The 23,844-nt window shown below is 40.2% G+C and overlaps 1 protein-coding gene across 1 annotated transcript in view; it reads right to left on the bottom strand.

The window, feature by feature from the left end:
• Positions 1–23,844, bottom strand: part of LOC126745301 (titin-like) — a 123,738-nt gene that overhangs the window by 87,664 nt on the left and 12,230 nt on the right. The window contains exons 6-20 of the mRNA XM_050453076.1: positions 23,535–23,603; positions 21,879–22,085; positions 21,603–21,809; positions 20,982–21,119; positions 20,085–20,429; positions 19,395–19,670; positions 18,567–19,325; positions 17,325–17,945; positions 16,566–16,910; positions 14,979–15,530; positions 14,496–14,909; positions 13,944–14,150; positions 7,044–9,458; positions 5,181–6,008; positions 351–4,973 (exon numbers count right to left, since the gene is read on the bottom strand). Of these exons, the coding sequence (XP_050309033.1) occupies positions 351–4,973; positions 5,181–6,008; positions 7,044–9,458; positions 13,944–14,150; positions 14,496–14,909; positions 14,979–15,530; positions 16,566–16,910; positions 17,325–17,945; positions 18,567–19,325; positions 19,395–19,670; positions 20,085–20,429; positions 20,982–21,119; positions 21,603–21,809; positions 21,879–22,085; positions 23,535–23,603 (12,006 nt within the window). The remainder of the gene's footprint in view (positions 1–350; positions 4,974–5,180; positions 6,009–7,043; positions 9,459–13,943; positions 14,151–14,495; positions 14,910–14,978; positions 15,531–16,565; positions 16,911–17,324; positions 17,946–18,566; positions 19,326–19,394; positions 19,671–20,084; positions 20,430–20,981; positions 21,120–21,602; positions 21,810–21,878; positions 22,086–23,534; positions 23,604–23,844) is intronic.

The following is a 23,844-nucleotide window of genomic DNA, read 5'->3' as shown; positions in this document are numbered from 1 at the left end:
ATGATCTTTTCAATGGGAGTAGGCTCTGGAGATTTAGATACAGGACTCTTGGGAACATCTTTTATTTCAATGACCTTTTCAATGGGAGTAAGCTCTGGAGATTTAGATACAGGACTCTTGGGAGCATCCTTTAAATCATTGAACTTATCGAGTGGTGTAGGCTCTGGAGATTTAGATACAGGACTCTTGGGAACATCTTTAACATCAATGACCTTTTCAATGGGAGTGGGCTCTGGAGATTTAGAAACAGGACTCTTGGGAACATCCTTTAAATCAATGACCTTATCGATAGGTGTAGGCTCTGGAGATTTAGATACAGGACTCTTGGGAACATCTTTAACATCAATGACCTTTTCAATGGGAGTAGGCTCTGGAGATTTAGATACAGGACTCTTGGGAACATCTTTTAAATCAGTGACTTTATCGATAGGTGTAGGCTCTGGAGATTTAGATACAGGACTCTTGGGAATATCTTTACCATCAATGACCTTTTCAATGGGAGCAGGCTCTGGAGATTTAGATACAGGACTCTTGGGAACATCCTTTAAATCAATGACCTTATCGATAGGTGTAGGGTCTAGAGATTTAGATACAGGACTCTTGGGAACATACTTTAAATCGTTGACCTTATCGATAGGTGTAGGCTCTGGAGATTTAGATACAGGACTCTTGGGAACATCTTTTATATCAATGACCTTTTCAATGGGAGCAGGCTCTGGAGATTTAGATACAGGACTCTTGGGAACATCTTTAACATCAGTGACCTTATCGATAGGTGCAGGCTTTGGAGATTTAGATACAGGACTCTTGGGAACATCTTTAACATCAATGACCTTATCAATGGGAGTGGGCTCTGAAGATTTAGATACAGGACTCTTGGGAACATCTTTTATATCAATGACCTTTTCAATGGGAGTAGGCTCTGGAGATTTAGATACAGGACTCTTGGGGACATCTTTTATATCAATGACCTTTTCAATGGGAGTGGGCTCTGGAGATTTAGATACAGGACTCTTGGGAACATCTTTTATATCAATGACCTTTTCAATGGGAGTGGGCTCTGGAGATTTAGATACAGGACTCTTGGGAACATCTTTTATATCAATGACCTTTTCAATGGGAGTAGGCTCTGAAGATTTAGATACAGGACTCTTGGGGACATCTTTTATATCAATGACCTTTTCAATGGGAGTGGGCTCTGGAGATTTAGATACAGGACTCTTGAGAACATCTTTTATATCAATGACCTTTTCAATGGGAGTAGGCTCTGAAGATTTAGATACAGGACTCTTGGGGACATCTTTTATATCAATGACCTTTTCAATGGGAGTGGGCTCTGGAGATTTAGATACAGGACTCTTGGGGACATCTTTTATATCAATGACCTTTTCAATGGGAGTAGGCTCTGAAGATTTAGATACAGGACTCTTGGGAATATCTTTAACATCAATGACCTTTTCAATGGGAGTGGGCTCTGAAGATTTAGATACAGGACTCTTGGGAACATCTTTTATATCAATGACCTTTTCAATGGGAGTGGGCTCTGGAGATTTAGATACAGGACTCTTGGGAACATCTTTAACATCAATGACCTTTTCAATGGGAGTGGGCTCTGGAGATTTAGATACAGGACTCTTGGGAACATCTTTTATATCAATGACCTTATCAATGGGAGTGGGCTCTGAAGATTTAGATACAGGACTCTTGGGAACATCTTTTATATCAATGACCTTTTCAATGGGAGTAGGCTCTGGAGATTTAGATACAGGACTCTTGGGAACATCTTTTATATCAATGACCTTTTCAATGGGAGTAGGCTCTGGAGATTTAGATACAGGACTCTTGGGAACATCTTTTATATCAATGACCTTTTCAATGGGAGTAGGCTCTGGAGATTTAGATACAGGACTCTTGGGAACATCTTTTATATCAATGACCTTTTCAATGGGAGTGGGCTCTGAAGATTTAGATACAGGACTCTTGGGAACATCTTTTATATCAATGACCTTTTCAATGGGAGTAGGCTCTGGAGATTTAGATACAGGACTCTTGGGAACATCTTTTATATCAATGACCTTTTCAATGGGAGTGGGCTCTGAAGATTTAGATACAGGACTCTTGGGAACATCTTTTATATCAATGACCTTTTCAATGGGAGTAGGCTCTGGAGATTTAGATACAGGACTCTTGGGGACATCTTTTATATCAATGACCTTTTCAATGGGAGTGGGCTCTGGAGATTTAGATACAGGACTCTTGGGAACATCTTTAACATCAATGACCTTATCAATGGGAGTGGGCTCTGAAGATTTAGATACAGGACTCTTGGGAACATCTTTTATATCAATGACCTTTTCAATGGGAGTAGGCTCTGGAGATTTAGATACAGGACTCTTGGGAACATCTTTTATATCAATGACCTTTTCAATGGGAGTGGGCTCTGGAGATTTAGATACAGGACTCTTGGGGACATCTTTTATATCAATGACCTTTTCAATGGGAGTAGGCTCTGAAGATTTAGATACAGGACTCTTGGGAATATCTTTAACATCAATGACCTTATCAATGGGAGTGGGCTCTGAAGATTTAGATACAGGACTCTTGGGAACATCTTTTATATCAATGACCTTTTCAATGGGAGTAGGCTCTGGAGATTTAGATACAGGACTCTTGGGAACATCTTTTATATCAATGACCTTTTCAATGGGAGTGGGCTCTGGAGATTTAGATACAGGACTCTTGGGAACATCTTTAACATCAATGACCTTATCAATGGGAGTGGGCTCTGAAGATTTAGATACAGGACTCTTGGGAACATCTTTTATATCAATGACCTTTTCAATGGGAGTAGGCTCTGAAGATTTAGATACAGGACTCTTGGGGACATCTTTTATATCAATGACCTTTTCAATGGGAGTGGGCTCTGGAGATTTAGATACAGGACTCTTGGGGACATCTTTTATATCAATGACCTTTTCAATGGGAGTAGGCTCTGAAGATTTAGATACAGGACTCTTGGGAATATCTTTAACATCAATGACCTTTTCAATGGGAGTGGGCTCTGAAGATTTAGATACAGGACTCTTGGGAACATCTTTTATATCAATGACCTTTTCAATGGGAGTGGGCTCTGGAGATTTAGATACAGGACTCTTGGGAACATCTTTAACATCAATGACCTTTTCAATGGGAGTGGGCTCTGGAGATTTAGATACAGGACTCTTGGGAATATCTTTAACATCAATGACCTTTTCAATGGGAGTGGGCTCTGAAGATTTAGATACAGGACTCTTGGGAACATCTTTTATATCAATGACCTTTTCAATGGGAGTAGGCTCTGGAGATTTAGATACAGGACTCTTGGGAACATCTTTTATATCAATGACCTTTTCAATGGGAGTGGGCTCTGAAGATTTAGATACAGGACTCTTGGGAACATCTTTTATATCAATGACCTTTTCAATGGGAGTAGGCTCTGGAGATTTAGATACAGGACTCTTGGGGACATCTTTTATATCAATGACCTTTTCAATGGGAGTGGGCTCTGGAGATTTAGATACAGGACTCTTGGGAACATCTTTAACATCAATGACCTTATCAATGGGAGTGGGCTCTGAAGATTTAGATACAGGACTCTTGGGAACATCTTTTATATCAATGACCTTTTCAATGGGAGTAGGCTCTGGAGATTTAGATACAGGACTCTTGGGAACATCTTTTATATCAATGACCTTTTCAATGGGAGTAGGCTCTGGAGATTTAGATACAGGACTCTTGGGGACATCTTTTATATCAATGACCTTTTCAATGGGAGTGGGCTCTGGAGATTTAGATACAGGACTCTTGGGGACATCTTTTATATCAATGACCTTTTCAATGGGAGTAGGCTCTGAAGATTTAGATACAGGACTCTTGGGGACATCTTTTATATCAATGACCTTTTCAATGGGAGTGGGCTCTGGAGATTTAGATACAGGACTCTTGGGGACATCTTTTATATCAATGACCTTTTCAATGGGAGAAGGCTCTGAAGATTTAGATACAGGACTCTTGGGGACATCTTTTATATCAATGACCTTTTCAATGGGAGTGGGCTCTGGAGATTTAGATACAGGACTCTTGGGAATATCTTTAACATCAATGACCTTATCAATGGGAGTGGGCTCTGAAGATTTAGATACAGGACTCTTGGGAACATCTTTTATATCAATGACCTTTTCAATGGGAGTAGGCTCTGGAGATTTAGATACAGGACTCTTGGGAACATCTTTTATATCAATGACCTTTTCAATGGGAGTAGGCTCTGGAGATTTAGATACAGGACTCTTGGGGACATCTTTTATATCAATGACCTTTTCAATGGGAGTGGGCTCTGGAGATTTAGATACAGGACTCTTGGGGACATCTTTTATATCAATGACCTTTTCAATGGGAGTAGGCTCTGAAGATTTAGATACAGGACTCTTGGGGACATCTTTTATATCAATGACCTTTTCAATGGGAGTGGGCTCTGGAGATTTAGATACAGGACTCTTGGGGACATCTTTTATATCAATGACCTTTTCAATGGGAGAAGGCTCTGAAGATTTAGATACAGGACTCTTGGGGACATCTTTTATATCAATGACCTTTTCAATGGGAGTGGGCTCTGGAGATTTAGATACAGGACTCTTGGGAATATCTTTAACATCAATGACCTTATCAATGGGAGTGGGCTCTGAAGATTTAGATACAGGACTCTTGGGAACATCTTTTATATCAATGACCTTTTCAATGGGAGTAGGCTCTGGAGATTTAGATACAGGACTCTTGGGAACATCTTTAACATCAATGACCTTTTCAGTGGAAGTAGGCTCTGGAGATTTAGATACAGGACTCTTGGGAACATCTTTAACATCAATGACCTTTTCAATGGGAGTGGGCTCTGGAGATTTAGATACAGGACTCTTGGGAACATCTTTTATATCAATGACCTTTTCAATGGGAGTGGGCTCTGAAGATTTAGATACAGGAATCTTGGGAACATCTTTTATATCAATGACCTTTTCAATGGGAGTAGGCTCTGGAGATTTAGATACAGGACTCTTGGGGACATCTTTTATATCAATGACCTTTTCAATGGGAGTGGGCTCTGGAGATTTAGATACAGGACTTTTGGGAACATCTTTAACATCAATGACCTTATCAATGGGAGTGGGCTCTGAAGATTTAGATACAGGACTCTTGGGAACATCTTTTATATCAATGACCTTTTCAATGGGAGTGGGCTCTGGAGATTTAGATACAGGACTCTTGGGGACATCTTTTATATCAATGACCTTTTCAATGGGAGAAGGCTCTGAAGATTTAGATACAGGACTCTTGGGGACATCTTTTATATCAATGACCTTTTCAATGGGAGTGGGCTCTGGAGATTTAGATACAGGACTCTTGGGAATATCTTTAACATCAATGACCTTATCAATGGGAGTGGGCTCTGAAGATTTAGATACAGGACTCTTGGGAACATCTTTTATATCAATGACCTTTTCAATGGGAGTAGGCTCTGGAGATTTAGATACAGGACTCTTGGGAACATCTTTAACATCAATGACCTTTTCAGTGGAAGTAGGCTCTGGAGATTTAGATACAGGACTCTTGGGAACATCTTTAACATCAATGACCTTTTCAATGGGAGTGGGCTCTGGAGATTTAGATACAGGACTCTTGGGAACATCTTTTATATCAATGACCTTTTCAATGGGAGCAGGCTCTGGAGATTTAGATACAGGACTCTTGGGAACATCTTTAACATCAGTGACCTTATCGATAGGTGTAGGCTCTGGAGATTTAGATACAGGACTCTTAGGAACATCTTTAACATCAATGACCTTTTCAATGGGAGTAGGCTCTGGAGATTTAGATACAGGACTCTTGGGAACATCTTTAACATCAATGACCTTTTCAGTGGGAGTAGGCTCTGGAGATTTAGATACAGGACTCTTGGGAACATCTTTTATATCAATGACCTTTTCAATGGGAGCAGGCTCTGGAGATTTAGATACAGGACTCTTGGGAACATCTTTAACATCAGTGACCTTATCGATAGGTGTAGGCTCTGGAGATTTAGATACACGACTCTTGGGAACATCTTTAACATCAATGACCTTTTCAATGGGAGTAGGCTCTGAAGATTTAGATACAGGACTCTTGGGAACATCCTTTAAATCAATGACCTTATCGATGGGAGTATGCTCTGGAGATTTAGATACAGGACTCTTGGGAATATCTTTAACATCAATGACCTTTTCAATGGGAGTAGGCTCTGGAGATTGAAATACAGGACTCTTGGGAACATCTTTAACATCAATGACCTTTTCAGTGGGAGTAGGCTCTGGAGAGTTAGATACAGGACTCTTAAGAATATCTTTAACATCAATGACCTTTTCAATGGGAGTAGGCTCTGGAGATTTAGATACAGGACTCTTGGGAACATCCTTTAAATCAATGACCTTATCGATGGGAGTATGCTCTGGAGATTTAGATACAGGACTCTGGGGAACATCTTTAACATCAATGACCTTTTCAATGGGAGTAGGCTCTGGAGATTTAGATACAGGACTCTTGGGAACATCCTTTAAATCAATGACCTTATCGATGGGAGTATGCTCTGGAGATTTAGATACAGGACTCTTGGGAATATCTTTAACATCAATGACCTTATCGATGGAAGTAGGCTCTGGAGATTTAGATACAGGACTCTTGGGAACATCCTTTAAATCAATGACCTTATCGATAGGTGTAGGCTCTGGAGATTTAGATACAGGACTCTTGGGAACATCTTTTATATCAATGCCCTTTTCAATGGGAGTAGGCTCTGAAGATTTAGATACAGGACTCTTGGGAACATCCTTTAAATCAATGACCTTATCGATAGGTGTAGGCTCTGGAGATTTAGATACAGGACTCTTAGAAAAATCCTTTAAATCAATGACCTTATTGATAGGTGTAGGCTCTGGAGATTTAGATACAGGACTCTTGGGAACTTCTTTTATATCAATGACCTTTTCAATGGGAGCAGGCTCTGGAGATTTAGATACAGGACTCTTGGGAACATCTTTAACATCAATGACCTTTTCAATGGGAGTAGGCTCTGGAGATTTAGATACAGGACTCTTGGGAACATCTTTAACATCAATGACCTTTTCAATGGGAGTAGGCTCTGGAGATTTAGATACAGGACTCTTGGGAACATCTTTAACATCAATGACCTTTTCAATGGGAGTAGGCTCTGGAGATTTAGATACAGGACTTTTGGGAACATCTTTAGCATCAATGACCTTATCGATGGGAGTAGGCTCTGGAGATTTAGAGACAGGACTCTTGGAAACATCTTTAACATCAATGACCTTATCGATGGGAGTAGGCTCTGGAGATTTAGATACAGGACTCTTGGGAACATCTTTAGCATCAATGACCTTATCGATGGGAGTAGGCTCTGGAGATTTAGAGACAGGACTCTTGGAAACATCTTTAACATCAATGACCTTTTCAATGGGAGTAGGCTCTGGAGATTTAGATACAGGACTCTTGGAAACATCTTTAACATCAATGACCTTTTCAATGGGAGTAGGCTCTGGAGATTTAGATACAGGACTCTTGGGAACATCTTTAGCATCAATGACCTTATCGATGGGAGTAGGCTCTGGAGATTTAGATACAGGACTCTTGGAAACATCTTTAACATCAATGACCTTTTCAATGGGAGTAGGCTCTGGAGATTTAGATACAGGACTCTTGAGAACATCTTTAACATCAATGACCTTTTCAATGGGAGTAGGCTCTGGAGATTTAGATACAGGACTCTTGGGAACATCTTTTATATCAATGACCTTTTCAATGGGAGCAGGCTCTGGAGATTTAGATACAGGACTCTTGGGAACATCTTTTATATCAATGACCTTTTCAATGGGAGTTGGCTCTGGAGATTTAGATACAGGACTCTTGGGAACATCTTTAACATCAATGACCTTTTCAATGGGAGTAGGCTCTGGAGATTTAGATACAGGACTCTTGGGAACATCTTTAGCATCAATGACCTTATCGATGGGAGTAGGCTCTGGAGATTTAGAGACAGGACTCTTGGAAACATCTTTAACATCAATGACCTTATCGATGGGAGTAGGCTCTGGAGATTTAGATACAGGACTCTTGAGAACATCTTTAACATCAATGACCTTTTCAATGGGAGTAGGCTCTGGAGATTTAGATACAGGACTCTTGGGAACATCTTTTATATCAATGACCTTTTCAATGGGAGTTGGCTCTGGAGATTTAGATACAGGACTCTTGGGAACATCTTTAACATCAATGACCTTTTCAATGGGAGTAGGCTCTGGAGATTTAGATACAGGACTCTTGGGAACATCTTTAGCATCAATGACCTTATCGATGGGAGTAGGCTCTGGAGATTTAGAGACAGGACTCTTGGAAACATCTTTAACATCAATGACCTTATCGATGGGAGTAGGCTCTGGAGATTTAGATACAGGACTCTTGAGAACATCTTTAACATCAATGACCTTTTCAATGGGAGTAGGCTCTGGAGATTTAGATACAGGACTCTTGGGAACATCTTTTATATCAATGACCTTTTCAATGGGAGTTGGCTCTGGAGATTTAGATACAGGTCTCTTGGGAACATCTTTAGCATCAATGACCTTATCGATGGGAGTAGGCTCTGGAGATTTAGAGACAGGACTCTTGGAAACATCTTTAACATCAATGACCTTATCGATGGGAGTAGGCTCTGGAGATTTAGATACAGGACTCTTGAGAACATCTTTAACATCAATGACCTTTTCAATGGGAGTAGGCTCTGGAGATTTAGATACAGGACTCTTGGGAACATCTTTTATATCAATGACCTTTTCAATGGGAGTTGGCTCTGGAGATTTAGATACAGGACTCTTGGGAACATCTTTAACATCAATGACCTTTTCAATGGGAGTAGGCTCTGGAGATTTAGATACAGGACTCTTGGGAACATCTTTAGCATCAATGACCTTATCGATGGGAGTAGGCTCTGGAGATTTAGAGACAGGACTCTTGGAAACATCTTTAACATCAATGACCTTATCGATGGGAGTAGGCTCTGGAGATTTAGATACAGGACTCTTGAGAACATCTTTAACATCAATGACCTTTTCAATGGGAGTAGGCTCTGGAGATTTAGATACAGGACTCTTGGGAACATCTTTTATATCAATGACCTTTTCAATGGGAGTTGGCTCTGGAGATTTAGATACAGGACTCTTGAGAACATCTTTAACATCAATGACCTTTTCAATGGGAGTAGGCTCTGGAGATTTAGATACAGGACTCTTGGGAACATCTTTTATATCAATGACCTTTTCAATGGGAGCAGGCTCTGGAGATTTAGATACAGGACTCTTGGGAACATCTTTTATATCAATGACCTTTTCAATGGGAGTTGGCTCTGGAGATTTAGATACAGGACTCTTGGGAACATCTTTAACATCAATGACCTTTTCAATGGGAGTAGGCTCTGGAGATTTAGATACAGGACTCTTGGGAACATCTTTAGCATCAATGACCTTATCGATGGGAGTAGGCTCTGGAGATTTAGAGACAGGACTCTTGGAAACATCTTTAACATCAATGACCTTTTCAATGGGAGTAGGCTCTGGAGATTTAGAAACAGGACTCTTGGGAACATCTTTTATATCAATGACCTTTTTAATGGGAGCAGGCTCTGGAGATTTAGATACAGGACTCTTGGGAACATCTTTTATATCAATGACCTTTTCAATGGGAGTTGGCTCTGGAGATTTAGATACAGGACTCTTGGGAACATCTTTAACATCAATGACCTTTTCAATGGGAGTAGGCTCTGGAGATTTAGATACATGACTCTTGGGAACATCTTTAGCATCAATGACCTTATCGATGGGAGTAGGCTCTGGAGATTTAGAGACAGGACTCTTGGAAACATCTTTAACATCAATGACCTTATCGATGGGAGTAGGCTCTGGAGATTTAGATACAGGACTCTTGAGAACATCTTTAACATCAATGACCTTTTCAATGGGAGTAGGCTCTGGAGATTTAGATACAGGACTCTTGGGAACATCTTTTATATCAATGACCTTTTCAATGGGAGTTGGCTCTGGAGATTTAGATACAGGTCTCTTGGGAACATCTTTTATATCAATGACCTTTTCAATGGGAGTTGGCTCTGGAGATTTAGATACAGGACTCTTGGGCACATCTTTAGCATCAATGACCTTTTCAATGGGAGTAGGCTCTGGAGATTTAGATACATGACTCTTGGGAACATCTTTAGCATCAATGACCTTATCGATGGGAGTAGGCTCTGGAGATTTAGATACAGGACTCTTGGAAACATCTTTAACATCAATGACCTTATCGATGGGAGTAGGCTCTGGAGATTTAGAGACAGGACTCTTGGGAACATCTTTTATATCAATGACCTTTTCAATGGGAGTTGGCTCTGGAGATTTAGATACAGGTCTCTTGGGAACATCTTTTATATCAATGACCTTTTCAATGGGAGTTGGCTCTGGAGATTTAGATACAGGACTCTTGGGAACATCTTTTATATCAATGACCTTTTCAATGGGAGTTGGCTCTGGAGATTTAGATACAGGTCTCTTGGGAACATCTTTTATATCAATGACCTTTTCAATGGGAGTAGGCTCTGGAGATTTAGATACAGGACTCTTGGGAACATCTTTTATATCAATGACCTTTTCAATGGGAGTTGGCTCTGGAGATTTAGATACAGGTCTCTTGGGAACATCTTTTATATCAATGACCTTTTCAATGGGAGTTGGCTCTGGAGATTTAGATACAGGACTCTTGGGAACATCTTTAGCATCAATGACCTTATCGATGGGAGTAGGCTCTGGAGATTTAGATACAGGACTCTTGGGAACATCTTTAACATCAATGACCTTATCGATAGGTGTAGGCTCTGGAGATTTAGATACAGGACTCTTGGGAACATCTTTAGCATCAATGACCTTATCGATGGGAGTAGGCTCTGGAGATTTAGATACAGGACTCTTGGGAACATCTTTTATATCAATGACCTTTTCAATGGGAGTAGGCTCTGGAGATTTAGATACAGAACTCTTGGGAGCATCTTTTATATCAAGGACCTTTTCAATGGGAGCAGGCTCTGGAGATTTAGATACAGGACTCTTGGGAACATCTTTAACATCAATGACCTTTTCAATGGGAGCAGGCTCTGGAGATTTAGATACAGGACTCTTGGGAACATCTTTTATATCAATGACCTTTTCAATGGGAGTAGGCTCTGAAGATTTAGATACAGGACTCTTAGGAACATACTTTAAATCAATGACCTTATCGATAGGTGTAGGCTCTGGAGATTTAGATACAGGACTCTTGGGAACATCTTTAACATCAATGACCTTTTCAATGGGAGCAGGCTCTGGAGATTTAGATACAGGACTCTTGGGAACATCTTTTATATCAATGACCTTTTCAATGGGAGTAGGCTCTGGAGATTTAGATACAGGACTCTTGGGAACATCTTTAGCATCAATGACCTTATCGATGGGAGTAGGCTCTGGAGATTTAGATACAGGACTCTTGGGAACATCTTTAACATCAATGACCTTATCGATGGAAGTAGGCTCTGAAGATTTAGATACAGGACTCTTAGGAACATACTTTAAATCAATGACCTTATCGATAGGTGTAGGCTCTGGAGATTTAGATACAGGACTCTTGGGAACATCTTTAACATCAATGACCTTTTCAATGGGAGTAGGCTCTGGAGATTTAGATACAGGACTCTTGGGAACATCTTTAACATCAATGACCTTTTCAATGGGAGTAGGCTCTGGAGATTTAGATACAGGACTCTTGGGAACATCTTTAGCATCAATGACCTTATCGATGGGAGTAGGCTCTGGAGATTTAGAGACAGGACTCTTGGAAACATCTTTAACATCAATGACCTTTTCAATGGGAGTAGGCTCTGGAGATTTAGATACAGGACTCTTGGGAACATCTTTAGCCTCAATGACCTTATCGATGGGAGTAGGCTCTGGAGATTTAGATACAGGACTCTTGGAAACATCTTTAACATCAATGACCTTATCGATGGGAGTAGGCTCTGGAGATTTAGAGACAGGACTCTTGGAAACATCTTTAACATCAATGACCTTTTCAATGGGAGTAGGCTCTGGAGATTTAGATACAGGACTCTTGGGAACATCTTTTATATCAATGACCTTTTCAATGGGAGTTGGCTCTGGAGATTTAGATACAGGACTCTTGGGAACATCTTTAACATCAATGACCTTTTCAATGGGAGTAGGCTCTGGAGATTTAGATACAGGACTCTTGGGGACATCTTTAGCATCAATGACCTTTTCAATGGGAGTAGGCTCTGGAGATTTAGATACAGGACTCTTGAGAACATCTTTAGCATCAATGACCTTATCGATGGGAGTAGGCTCTGGAGATTTAGATACAGGACTCTTGGGCACATCTTTAGCATCAATGACCTTTTCAATGGGAGTAGGCTCTGGAGATTTAGATACAGGACTCTTGGGAACATCTTTTATATCAATGACCTTTTCAATGGGAGTAGGCTCTGGAGAATTAGATACAGGACTCTTGGGAACATCTTTAGCATCAATGACCATTTCAATGGGAGTAGGCTCTGAAGATTTAGATACAGGACTCTTGGGAACATCTTTAACATCAATGACCTTATCGATGGGAGTAGGCTCTGGAGATTTAGATACAGGACTCTTGGAAACATCTTTTATATCAATGACCATTTCAATGGGAGTAGGCTCTGGAGATTTAGATACAGAACTCTTGGGAGCATCTTTTATATCAAGGACCTTTTCAATGGGAGCAGGCTCTGGAGATTTAGATACAGGACTCTTGGGAACATCTTTTATATCAATGACCTTTTCAATGGGAGCAGGCTCTGGAGATTTAGATACAGGACTCTTGGGAACATCTTTTATATCAATGACCTTTTCAATGGGAGCAGGCTCTGGAGATTTAGATACAGGACTCTTGGGAACATCTTTTATATCAATGACCTTTTCAATGGGAGCAGGCTCTGGAGATTTAGATACAGGACTCTTAGGAACATACTTTAAATCAATGACCTTATCGATAGGTGTAGGCTCTGGAGATTTAGATACAGGACTCTTGGGAACATCTTTTATATCAATGACCTTTTCAATGGGAGCAGGCTCTGGAGATTTAGATACAGGACTCTTAGGAACATACTTTAAATCAATGACCTTATCGATAGGTGTAGGCTCTGGAGATTTAGATACAGGACTCTTGGGAACATCTTTTATATCAATGACCTTTTCAATGGGAGCAGGCTCTGGAGATTTAGATACAGGACTCTCAGGAACATCCTTTAAATCAATGACCTTATCGATAGGTGTAGGCTCTGGAGATTTAGATACAGGACTCTTGGGAACATCTTTAACATCAATGACCTTTTCAATGGGAGTGGGCACTGGAGATTTAGATACAGGACTCTTGGGAACATCTTTTATATCAATGACCTTTTCAATGGGAGCAGGCTCTGGAGATTTAGATACAGGACTCTTGGGAACATCTTTTATATCAATGACCTCTTTAATGGGAGTAGGCTCTGGAGATTTAGATACAGGACTCTTGGGAACATCTTTTATATCAATGACCTTTTCAATGGGAGCAGGCTCTGGAGATTTAGATACAGGACTCTTGAAAACATCTTTTATATCAATGACCTTTTCAATGGGAGCAGGCTCTGGAGATTTAGATACAGGACTCTTGGGAACATTTTTTATATCAATGACCTCTTCAATGGGAGTAGGCTCTGGAGATTTAGATACAGGACTCTTGGGAACATAATTTATATCAATGACCTTTTCAATGGGAGCAGGCTCTGGAGATTTAGATACAGGACTCTTAGGAACATCCTTTAAATCAATGACCTTATCGATAGGTGTAGGCTCTGGAGATTTAGATACAGGACTCTTGGGAACATCTTTAACATCAATGACCTTTTCAATGGGAGTGGGCACTGGAGATTTAGATACAGGACTCTTGGGAACATCTTTTATATCAATGACCTTTTCAATGGGAGCAGGCTCTGGAGATTTAGATACAGGACTCTTGGGAACATCTTTTATATCAATGACCTTTTCAATGGGAGCAGGCTCTGGAGATTTAGATACAGGACTCTTGGGAACATCTTTTATATCAATGACCTTTTCAATGGGAGCAGGCTCTGGAGATTTAGATACAGGACACTTGGGAACATCTTTTATATCAATGACCTTTTCAATGGGAGCAGGCTCTGGAGATTTAGATACAGGACTCTTGGGAACATCTTTTATATCAATGACCTTTTCAATGGGAGCAGGCTCTGGAGATTTAGATACAGGACTCTTGGGAACATCTTTTATATCAATGACCTTTTCAATGGGAGCAGGCTCTGGAGATTTAGATACAGGACTCTTAGGAACATCCTTTAAATCAATGACCTTATCGATAGGTGTAGGCTCTGGAGATTTAGATACAGGACTCTTGGGAACATCTTTAACATCAATGACCTTTTCAATGGGAGTGGGCACTGGAGATTTAGATACAGGACTCTTGGGAACATCTTTTATATCAATGACCTTTTCAATGGGAGCAGGCTCTGGAGATTTAGATACAGGACTCTTAGGAACATCCTTTAAATCAATGACCTTATCGATAGGTGTAGGCTCTGGAGATTTAGATACAGGACTCTTGGGAACATCTTTAACATCAATGACCTTTTCAATGGGAGTGGGCACTGGAGATTTAGATACAGGACTCTTGGGAACATCTTTTATATCAATGACCTCTTCAATGGGAGCAGGCTCTGGAGATTTAGATACAGGACTCTTGGGAACATCTTTTATATCAATGACCTTTTCAATGGGAGCAGGCTCTGGAGATTTAGATACAGGACTCTTGGGAACATCTTTTATATCAATGACCTTTTCAATGGGAGCAGGCTCTGGAGATTTAGATACAGGACTCTTAGGAACATCCTTTAAATCAATGACCTTATCGATAGGTGTAGGCTCTGGAGATTTAGATACAGGACTCTTGGGAACATCTTTAACATCAATTACCTTTTCAATGGGAGCAGGCTCTGGAGATTTAGATACAGAACTCTTGGGAACATCTTTTATATCAATGACCTTTTCAATGGGAGCAGGCTCTGGAGATTTAGATACAGGACTCTTGGGAACATCTTTTATATCAATGACCTTTTCAATGGGAGCAGGCTCTGGAGATTTAGATACAGGACTCTTAGGAACATCCTTTAAATCAATGACCTTATCGATAGGTGTAGGCTCTGGAGATTTAGATACAGGACTCTTGGGAACATCTTTAACATCAATGACCTTTTCAATGGGAGTGGGCACTGGAGATTTAGATACAGGACTCTTGGGAACATCTTTTATATCAATGACCTTTTCAATGGGAGCAGGCTCTGGAGATTTAGATACAGGACTCTTGGGAACATCTTTTATATCAATGACCTTTTCAATGGGAGCAGGCTCTGGAGATTTAGATACAGGACTCTTGGGAACATCTTTTATATCAATGACCTCTTCAATGGGAGTAGGCTCTGGAGATTTAGATACAGGACTCTTGGGAACATCTTTTATATCAATGACCTTTTCAATGGGAGCAGGCTCTGGAGATTTAGATACAGGACTCTTGGGAACATCTTTTATATCAATGACCTTTTCAATGGGAGCAGGCTCTGGAGATTTAGATACAGGACTCTTGGGAACATCTTTTATATCAATGACCTTTTCAATGGGAGCAGGCTCTGGAGATTTAGATACAGGACTCTTGGAAACATCTTTTATATCAATGACTTTTTCAATGGGAGCAGGCTCTGGAGATTTAGATACAGGACTCTTGGGAACATCTTTTATGTCAATGACCTCTTCAATGGGAGTAGGCTCTGGAGATTTAGATACAGGACTCTTGGAAACATCTTTTATATCAATGACCTTTTCAATAGGAGCAGGCTCTGGAGATTTAGATACAGGACTCTTGGGAACATCTTTTATATCAATGACCTTTTCAATGGGAGCAGGCTCTGGAGATTTAGATACAGGACTCTTGGGAACATCTTTTATATCAATGACCTTTTCAATGGGAGCAGGCTCTGGAGATTTAGATACGGGACTCTTAGGAACATCCTTTAAATCAATGACCTTATCGATAGGTGTAGGCTCTGGAGATTTAGAGACAGGACTCTTGGAAACATCTTTAACATCAATGACCTTTTCAATGGGAGTAGGCTCTGGAGATTTAGATACAGGACTCTTGGGAACATCTTTTATATCAATGACCTTTTCAATGGGAGCAGGCTCTGGAGATTTAGATACAGGACTCTTGGGAACATCTTTTATATCAATGACCTTTTCAATGGGAGCAGGCTCTGGAGATTTAGATACAGGACTCTTGGGAACATCTTTTATATCAATGACCTTTTCAATGGGAGCAGGCTCTGGAGATTTAGATACAGGACTCTTAGGAACATCCTTTAAATCAATGACCTTATCGATAGGTGTAGGCTCTGGAGATTTAGAGACAGGACTCTTGGAAACATCTTTAACATCAATGACCTTTTCAATGGGAGTAGGCTCTGGAGATTTAGATACAGGACTCTTGAGAACATCTTTAACATCAATGACCTTTTCAATGGGAGTAGGCTCTGGAGATTTAGATACAGGACTTTTGGAAACATCTTTAACATCAATGACCTTTTCAATGGGAGTAGGCTCTGGAGATTTAGATACAGGACTCTTGAGAACATCTTTAACATCAATGACCTTTTCAATGGGAGTAGGCTCTGGAGATTTAGATACAGGACTCTTGGGAACATCTTTTATATCAATGACCTTTTCAATGGGAGTAAGCTCTGGAGATTTAGATACAGGACTCTTGGGAACATCTTTAACATCAATGACCTTTTCAATGGGAGTAGGCTCTGGAGATTTAGATACAGGACTCTTGGGAACATCTTTAGCATCAATGACCTTATCGATAGGAGTAGGCTCTGGAGATTTAGATACAGGACTTTTGGAAACATCTTTAACATCAATGACCTTTTCAATGGGAGTAGGCTCTGGAGATTTAGATACAGGACTCTTGAGAACATCTTTAACATCAATGACCTTTTCAATGGGAGTAGGCTCTGGAGATTTAGATACAGGACTCTTGGGAACATCTTTTATATCAATGACCTTTTCAATGGGAGTAGGCTCTGGAGATTTAGATACAGGACTCTTGGGAACATCTTTAACATCAATGACCTTTTCAATGGGAGTAGGCTCTGGAGATTTAGAGACAGGACTCTTGGGAACATCTTTAACATCAATAACCAGTTCAATGGGAGTAGGCTCTGGAGATTTAGATACAGGACTCTTGGCAACATCTTTTATATCAATGACCATTTCAATGGGAGTAGGCTCTGGAGATTTAGATACAGGACTCTTGGAAACATCTTTAACATCAATGACCATTTCAATAGGAGTAGGCTCTGAAGATTTAGATACAGGACTCTTGGGAACATCTTTAACATCAATGACCTTATCGATGGGAGTAGGCTCTGGAGATTTAGATACAGGACTCTTGGAAACATCTTTAACATCAATGACCATTTCAATGGGAGTAGGCTCTGGAGATTTAGATACAGAACTCTTGGGAGCATCTTTTATATCAAGGACCTTTTCAATGGGAGCAGGCTCTGGAGATTTAGATACAGGACTCTTGGGAACATCTTTAACATCAATGACCAGTTCAATGGGAGTAGGCTCTGGAGATTTAGATACAGGACTCTTGGGAACATCTTTTATATCAATGACCTTTTCAATAGGAGTAGGCTCTGGAGATTTAGATACAGAACTCTTGGGAGCATCTTTTATATCAAGGACCTTTTCAATGGGAGCAGGCTCTGGAGATTTAGATACAGGACTCTTGGGAACATCTTTTATATCAATGACCTTTTCAATGGGAGCAGGCTCTGGAGATTTAGATACAGAACTCTTGGGAGCATGTTTTATATCAAGGACCTTTTCAATGGGAGTAGGCTCTGGAGATTTAGATACAGGACTCTTGGGAACATCTTTTATATCAATGACCATTTCAATGGGAGTAGGCTCTGGAGATTTAGATACAGGACTCTTGGGGACATCTTTTATATCAATGACCTTTCCAATGGGAGCAGGCTCTGGAGATTTAGATACAGGACTCTTGGGAACATCTTTTATATCAATGACCTTTTCAATGGGAGCAGGCTCTGGAGATTTAGATACAGGACTCTTGGGAACATCTTTTATATCAATGACCTTTTCAATGGGAGCAGGCTCTGGAGATTTAGATACAGGACTCTTGGGAACATCTTTTATATCAATGACCTTTTCAATGGGAGCAGGCTCTGGAGATTTAGATACAGGACTCTTGGGAACATCTTTTATATCAATGACCTTTTCAATGGGAGCAGGCTCTGGAGATTTAGATACAGGACTCTTAGGAACATCCTTTAAATCAATGACCTTATCGATAGGTGTAGGCTCTGGAGATTTAGATACAGGACTCTTAGGAACATCCTTTAAATCAATGACCTTATCGATAGGTGTAGGCTCTGGAGATTTAGATACAGGACTTTTGGGAACATCTTTAACATCAATGACCTTTTCAATGGGAGTGGGCACTGGAGATTTAGATACAGGACTCTTAGGAACATCCTTTAAATCAATGATTTTATCGATAGGTGTAGGCTCTGGAGATTTAGATACAGGACTCTTGGGAACATCTTTTATATCAATGACCTTTTCAATGGGAGCAGGCTCTGGAGATTTAGATACAGGACTCTTAGGAACATCCTTTAAATCAATGACCTTATCGATAGGTGTAGGCTCTGGAGATTTAGATACAGGACTCTTGGGAACATCTTTTATATCAATGACCTTTTCAATGGGAGCAGGCTCTGGAGATTTAGATACAGGACTCTTAGGAACATCCTTTAAATCAATGACCTTATCGATAGGTGTAGGCTCTGGAGATTTAGATACAGGACTCTTGGGAACATCTTTTATATCAATGACCTCTTCAATGGGAGTAGGCTCTGGAGATTTAGATACAGGACTCTTGGGAACATCTTTTATATCAATGACCTTTTCAATGGGAGCAGGCTCTGGAGATTTAGATACAGAACTCTTGGGAGCATGTTTTATATCAAGGACCTTTTCAATGGGAGTAGGCTCTGGAGATTTAGATACAGAACTCTTGGGAGCATGTTTTATATCAAGGACCTTTTCAATGGGAGCAGGCTCTGGAGATTTAGATACAGGACTCTTGGGAACATCTTTTATATCAATGACCTTTTCAATGGGAGCAGGCTCTGGAGATTTAGATACAGGACTCTTAGGAACATCCTTTAAATCAATGACCTTATCGATAGGTGTAGGCTCTGGAGATTTAGATACAGGACTCTTGGGGACATCTTTAACATCAATGACCTTATCGATGGGAGTAGGCTCTGGAGATTTAGATACAGGACTCTTGGAAACATCTTTAACATCAATGACCTTTTCAATGGGAGTAGGCTCTGGAGATTTAGATACAGGACTCTTGGAAACATCTTTAACATCAATGACCATTTCAATGGGAGTAGGCTCTGGAGATTTAGATACAGGACTCTTGGGAACATTCTTTAAATCAATGACCTTATCGATAGGTGTAGGCTCTGGAGATTTAGATACAGGACTCTTGGGAATATCTTTAACATCAATGACCTTTTGAATGGAAGTAGGCTCTGGAGATTTAGATACAGGACTCTTAGGAACATCCTTTAAATCAATGACCTTATCGATAGGTGTAGGCTCTGGAGATTTAGATACAGGACTCTTGGAAACATCTTTAACATCAATGACCTTTTCAATGGGAGTAGGCTCTGGAGATTTAGATACAGGACTCTTGGAAACATCTTTAACATCAATGACCATTTCAATGGGAGTAGGCTCTGAAGATTTAGATACAGGACTCTTGGGAACATCTTTAACATCAATGACCTTATCGATGGGAGTAGGCTCTGGAGATTTAGATACAGGACTCTTGGGAACATCTTTTATATCAATGACCTTTTCAATGGGAGTAGGCTCTGGAGATTTAGATACAGAACTCTTGGGAGCATCTTTTATATCAAGGACCTTTTCAATGGGAGCAGGCTCTGGAGATTTAGATACAGGACTCTTGGGAACATCTTTTATATCAATGACCTTTTCAATGGGAGCAGGCTCTGGAGATTTAGATACAGGACTCTTGGGAACATCTTTTATATCAATGACCTTTTCAATGGGAGCAGGCTCTGGAGATTTAGATACAGGACTCTTGGGAACATCTTTAACATCAATGACCATTTCAATGGGAGTAGGCTCTGAAGATTTAGATACAGGACTCTTGGGAACATCTTTAACATCAATGACCTTTTCAATGGGAGCAGGCTCTGGAGATTTAGATACAGAACTCTTGGGAGCATCTTTTATATCAAGGACCTTTTCAATGGGAGCAGGCTCTGGAGATTTAGATACAGGACTCTTGGGAACATTCTTTAAATCAATGACCTTATCGATAGGTGTAGGCTCTGGAGATTTAGATACAGGACTCTTGGGAATATCTTTAACATCAATGACCTTTTGAATGGAAGTAGGCTCTGGAGATTTAGATACAGGACTCTTAGGAACATCCTTTAAATCAATGACCTTATCGATAGGTGTAGGCTCTGGAGATTTAGATACAGGACTCTTGGGAACATCTTTTATATCAATGACCTCTTCAATGGGAGTAGGCTCTGGAGATTTAGATACAGGACTCTTGGGAACATCTTTTATATCAATGACCTTTTCAATGGGAGCAGGCTCTGGAGATTTAGATACAGGACTCTTAGGAACATCCTTTAAATCAATGACCTTATCGATAGGTGTAGGCTCTGGAGATTTAGATACAGGACTCTTGGGAACATCTTTAACATCAATGACCTTTTCAATGGGAGCAGGCTCTGGAGATTTAGATACAGGACTCTTGGAAACATCTTTAACATCAATGACCTTATCGAAAGGTGTAGGCTCTGGAGATTTAGATACAGGACTCTTGGGAATATCTTTAACATCAATGACCTTTTGAATGGAAGTAGGCTCTGGAGATTTAGATACAGGACTCTTAGGAACATCCTTTAAATCAATGACCTTATCGATAGGTGTAGGCTCTGGAGATTTAGATACAGGACTCTTGGAAACATCTTTAACATCAATGACCTTTTCAATGGGAGTAGGCTCTGGAGATTTAGATACAGGACTCTTGGAAACATCTTTAACATCAATGACCATTTCAATGGGAGTAGGCTCTGGAGATTTAGATACAGGACTCTTGGGAACATCTTTTATATCAATGACCTTTTCAATGGGAGTAGGCTCTGGAGATTTAGATACAGAACTCTTGGGAGCATCTTTTATATCAAGGACCTTTTCAATGGGAGCAGGCTCTGGAGATTTAGATACAGGACTCTTGGGAACATCTTTTATATCAATGACCTTTTCAATGGGAGTAGGCTCTGGAGATTTAGATACAGGACTCTTGGGAACATCTTTAACATCAATGACCTTTTCAATGGGAGTAGGCTCTGGAGATTTAGATACAGGACTCTTGGGAACATCTTTAACATCAATGACCTTTTCAATGGGAGTAGGCTCTGGAGATTTAGATACAGGACTCTTGGAAACATCTTTAACATTAATGACCTTTTCAATGGGAGTAGGCTCTGGAGATTTAGATACAGGACTCTTGGGAACATCTTTAACATCAATGACCTTTTCAATGGGAGTAGGCTCTGGAGATTTAGATATAGGACTCTTGGGAACATCCTTCAAATCAATGACCTTATCGATAGGTGTAGGCTCTGGAGATTTAGATACAGGACTCTTGGAAACATCTTTAACATTAATGACCTTTTCAATGGGAGTAGGCTCTGGAGATTTAGATACAGGACTCTTGGGAACATCTTTAACATAAATGACCTTTTCAATGGGAGTAGGCTCTGGAGATTTAGATATAGGACTCTTGGGAACATCCTTCAAATCAATGACCTTATCGATAGGTGTAGGCTCTGGAGATTTAGATACAGGACTCTTGGGAACATCTTTTATATCAATGACCTTTTCAATGGGAGTGGGCTCTGGAGATTTAGATACAGGACTCTTGCGAACATCTTTAACATCAATGACCTTTTCAATGGGAGTAGGCTCTGGAGATTCAAATACAGGACTCTTGGGAACATCTTTAACATCAATGACCTTTTCAATGGGAGTAGGCTCTAGAGATTTTGATACAGGACTCTTGGGAACATCCTTTAAATCAATGACCTTATCGATAGGTGTAGGCTCTGGAGATTTAGATACAGGACTCTTGGGAACATCCTTTAAATCAATGACCTTATCGATAGGTGTAGGCTCTGGAGATTTAGATACAGGACTCTTGGGAACATCTTTAACATCAATGACCTTTTCAATAGGAGTAGGCTCTAGAGATTTAGATACAGGACTCTTGGGAACATTCTTTAAATCAATGACCTTATCGATAGGTGTAGGCTCTGGAGATTTAGATACAGGACTCTTGGGAACATCTTTAACATCAATGACCTTTTCAATGGGAGCAGGCTCTGGAGATTTAGATACAGGACTCTTGGGAACATCCTTTAAATCAATGACCTTATCGATAGGTGTAGGCTCTGGAGATTTAGATACAGGACTCTTGGGAACATCTTTAACATCAATGACCTTTTCAATGGGAGCAGGCTCTGGAGATTTAGATACAGGACTCTTGGAAACATCTTTAACATCAATGACCTTATCGAAAGGTGTAGGCTCTGGAGATTTAGATACAGGACTCTTGGGAATATCTTTAACATCAATGACCTTTTGAATGGAAGTAGGCTCTGGAGATTTAGATACAGGACTCTTAGGAACATCCTTTAAATCAATGACCTTATCGATAGGTGTAGGCTCTGGAGATTTAGATACAGGACTCTTGGAAACATCTTTAACATCAATGACCATTTCAATGGGAGTAGGCTCTGGAGATTTAGATACAGGACTCTTGGGAACATCTTTAACATCAATGACCATTTCAATGGGAGCAGGCTCTGGAGATTTAGATACAGGACTCTTGGGAACATCTTTTATATCAATGACCTTTTCAATGGGAGTAGGCTCTGGAGATTTAGATACAGGACTCTTGGGAACATCTTTAACATCAATGACCTTTTCAATGGGAGTAGGCTCTGGAGATTTAGATACAGGACTCTTGGAAACATCTTTAACATCAATGACCATTTCAATGGGAGCAGGCTCTGGAGATTTAGATACAGGACTCTTGGGAACATCTTTTATATCAATGACCTTTTCAATGGGAGTAGGCTCTGGAGATTTAGATACAGGACTCTTGGGAACATCTTTAACATCAATGACCTTTTCAATGGGAGTAGGCTCTGGAGATTTAGATACAGGACTCTTGGGAACATCTTTAACATCAATGACCTTTTCAATGGGAGTAGGCTCTGGAGATTTAGATATAGGACTCTTGGGAACATCCTTCAAATCAATGACCTTATCGATAGGTGTAGGCTCTGGAGATTTAGATACAGGACTCTTGGAAACATCTTTAACATTAATGACCTTTTCAATGGGAGTAGGCTCTGGAGATTTAGAT

This window comes from Anthonomus grandis, chromosome 1 (genome assembly GCF_022605725.1).
Source record: "Anthonomus grandis grandis chromosome 1, icAntGran1.3, whole genome shotgun sequence".
Lineage (NCBI taxonomy): Eukaryota > Metazoa > Arthropoda > Insecta > Coleoptera > Curculionidae > Anthonomus > Anthonomus grandis.
Note: the sequence above shows the minus strand (reverse complement) of the source record. Positions and strands in the feature narration are given on the sequence as shown.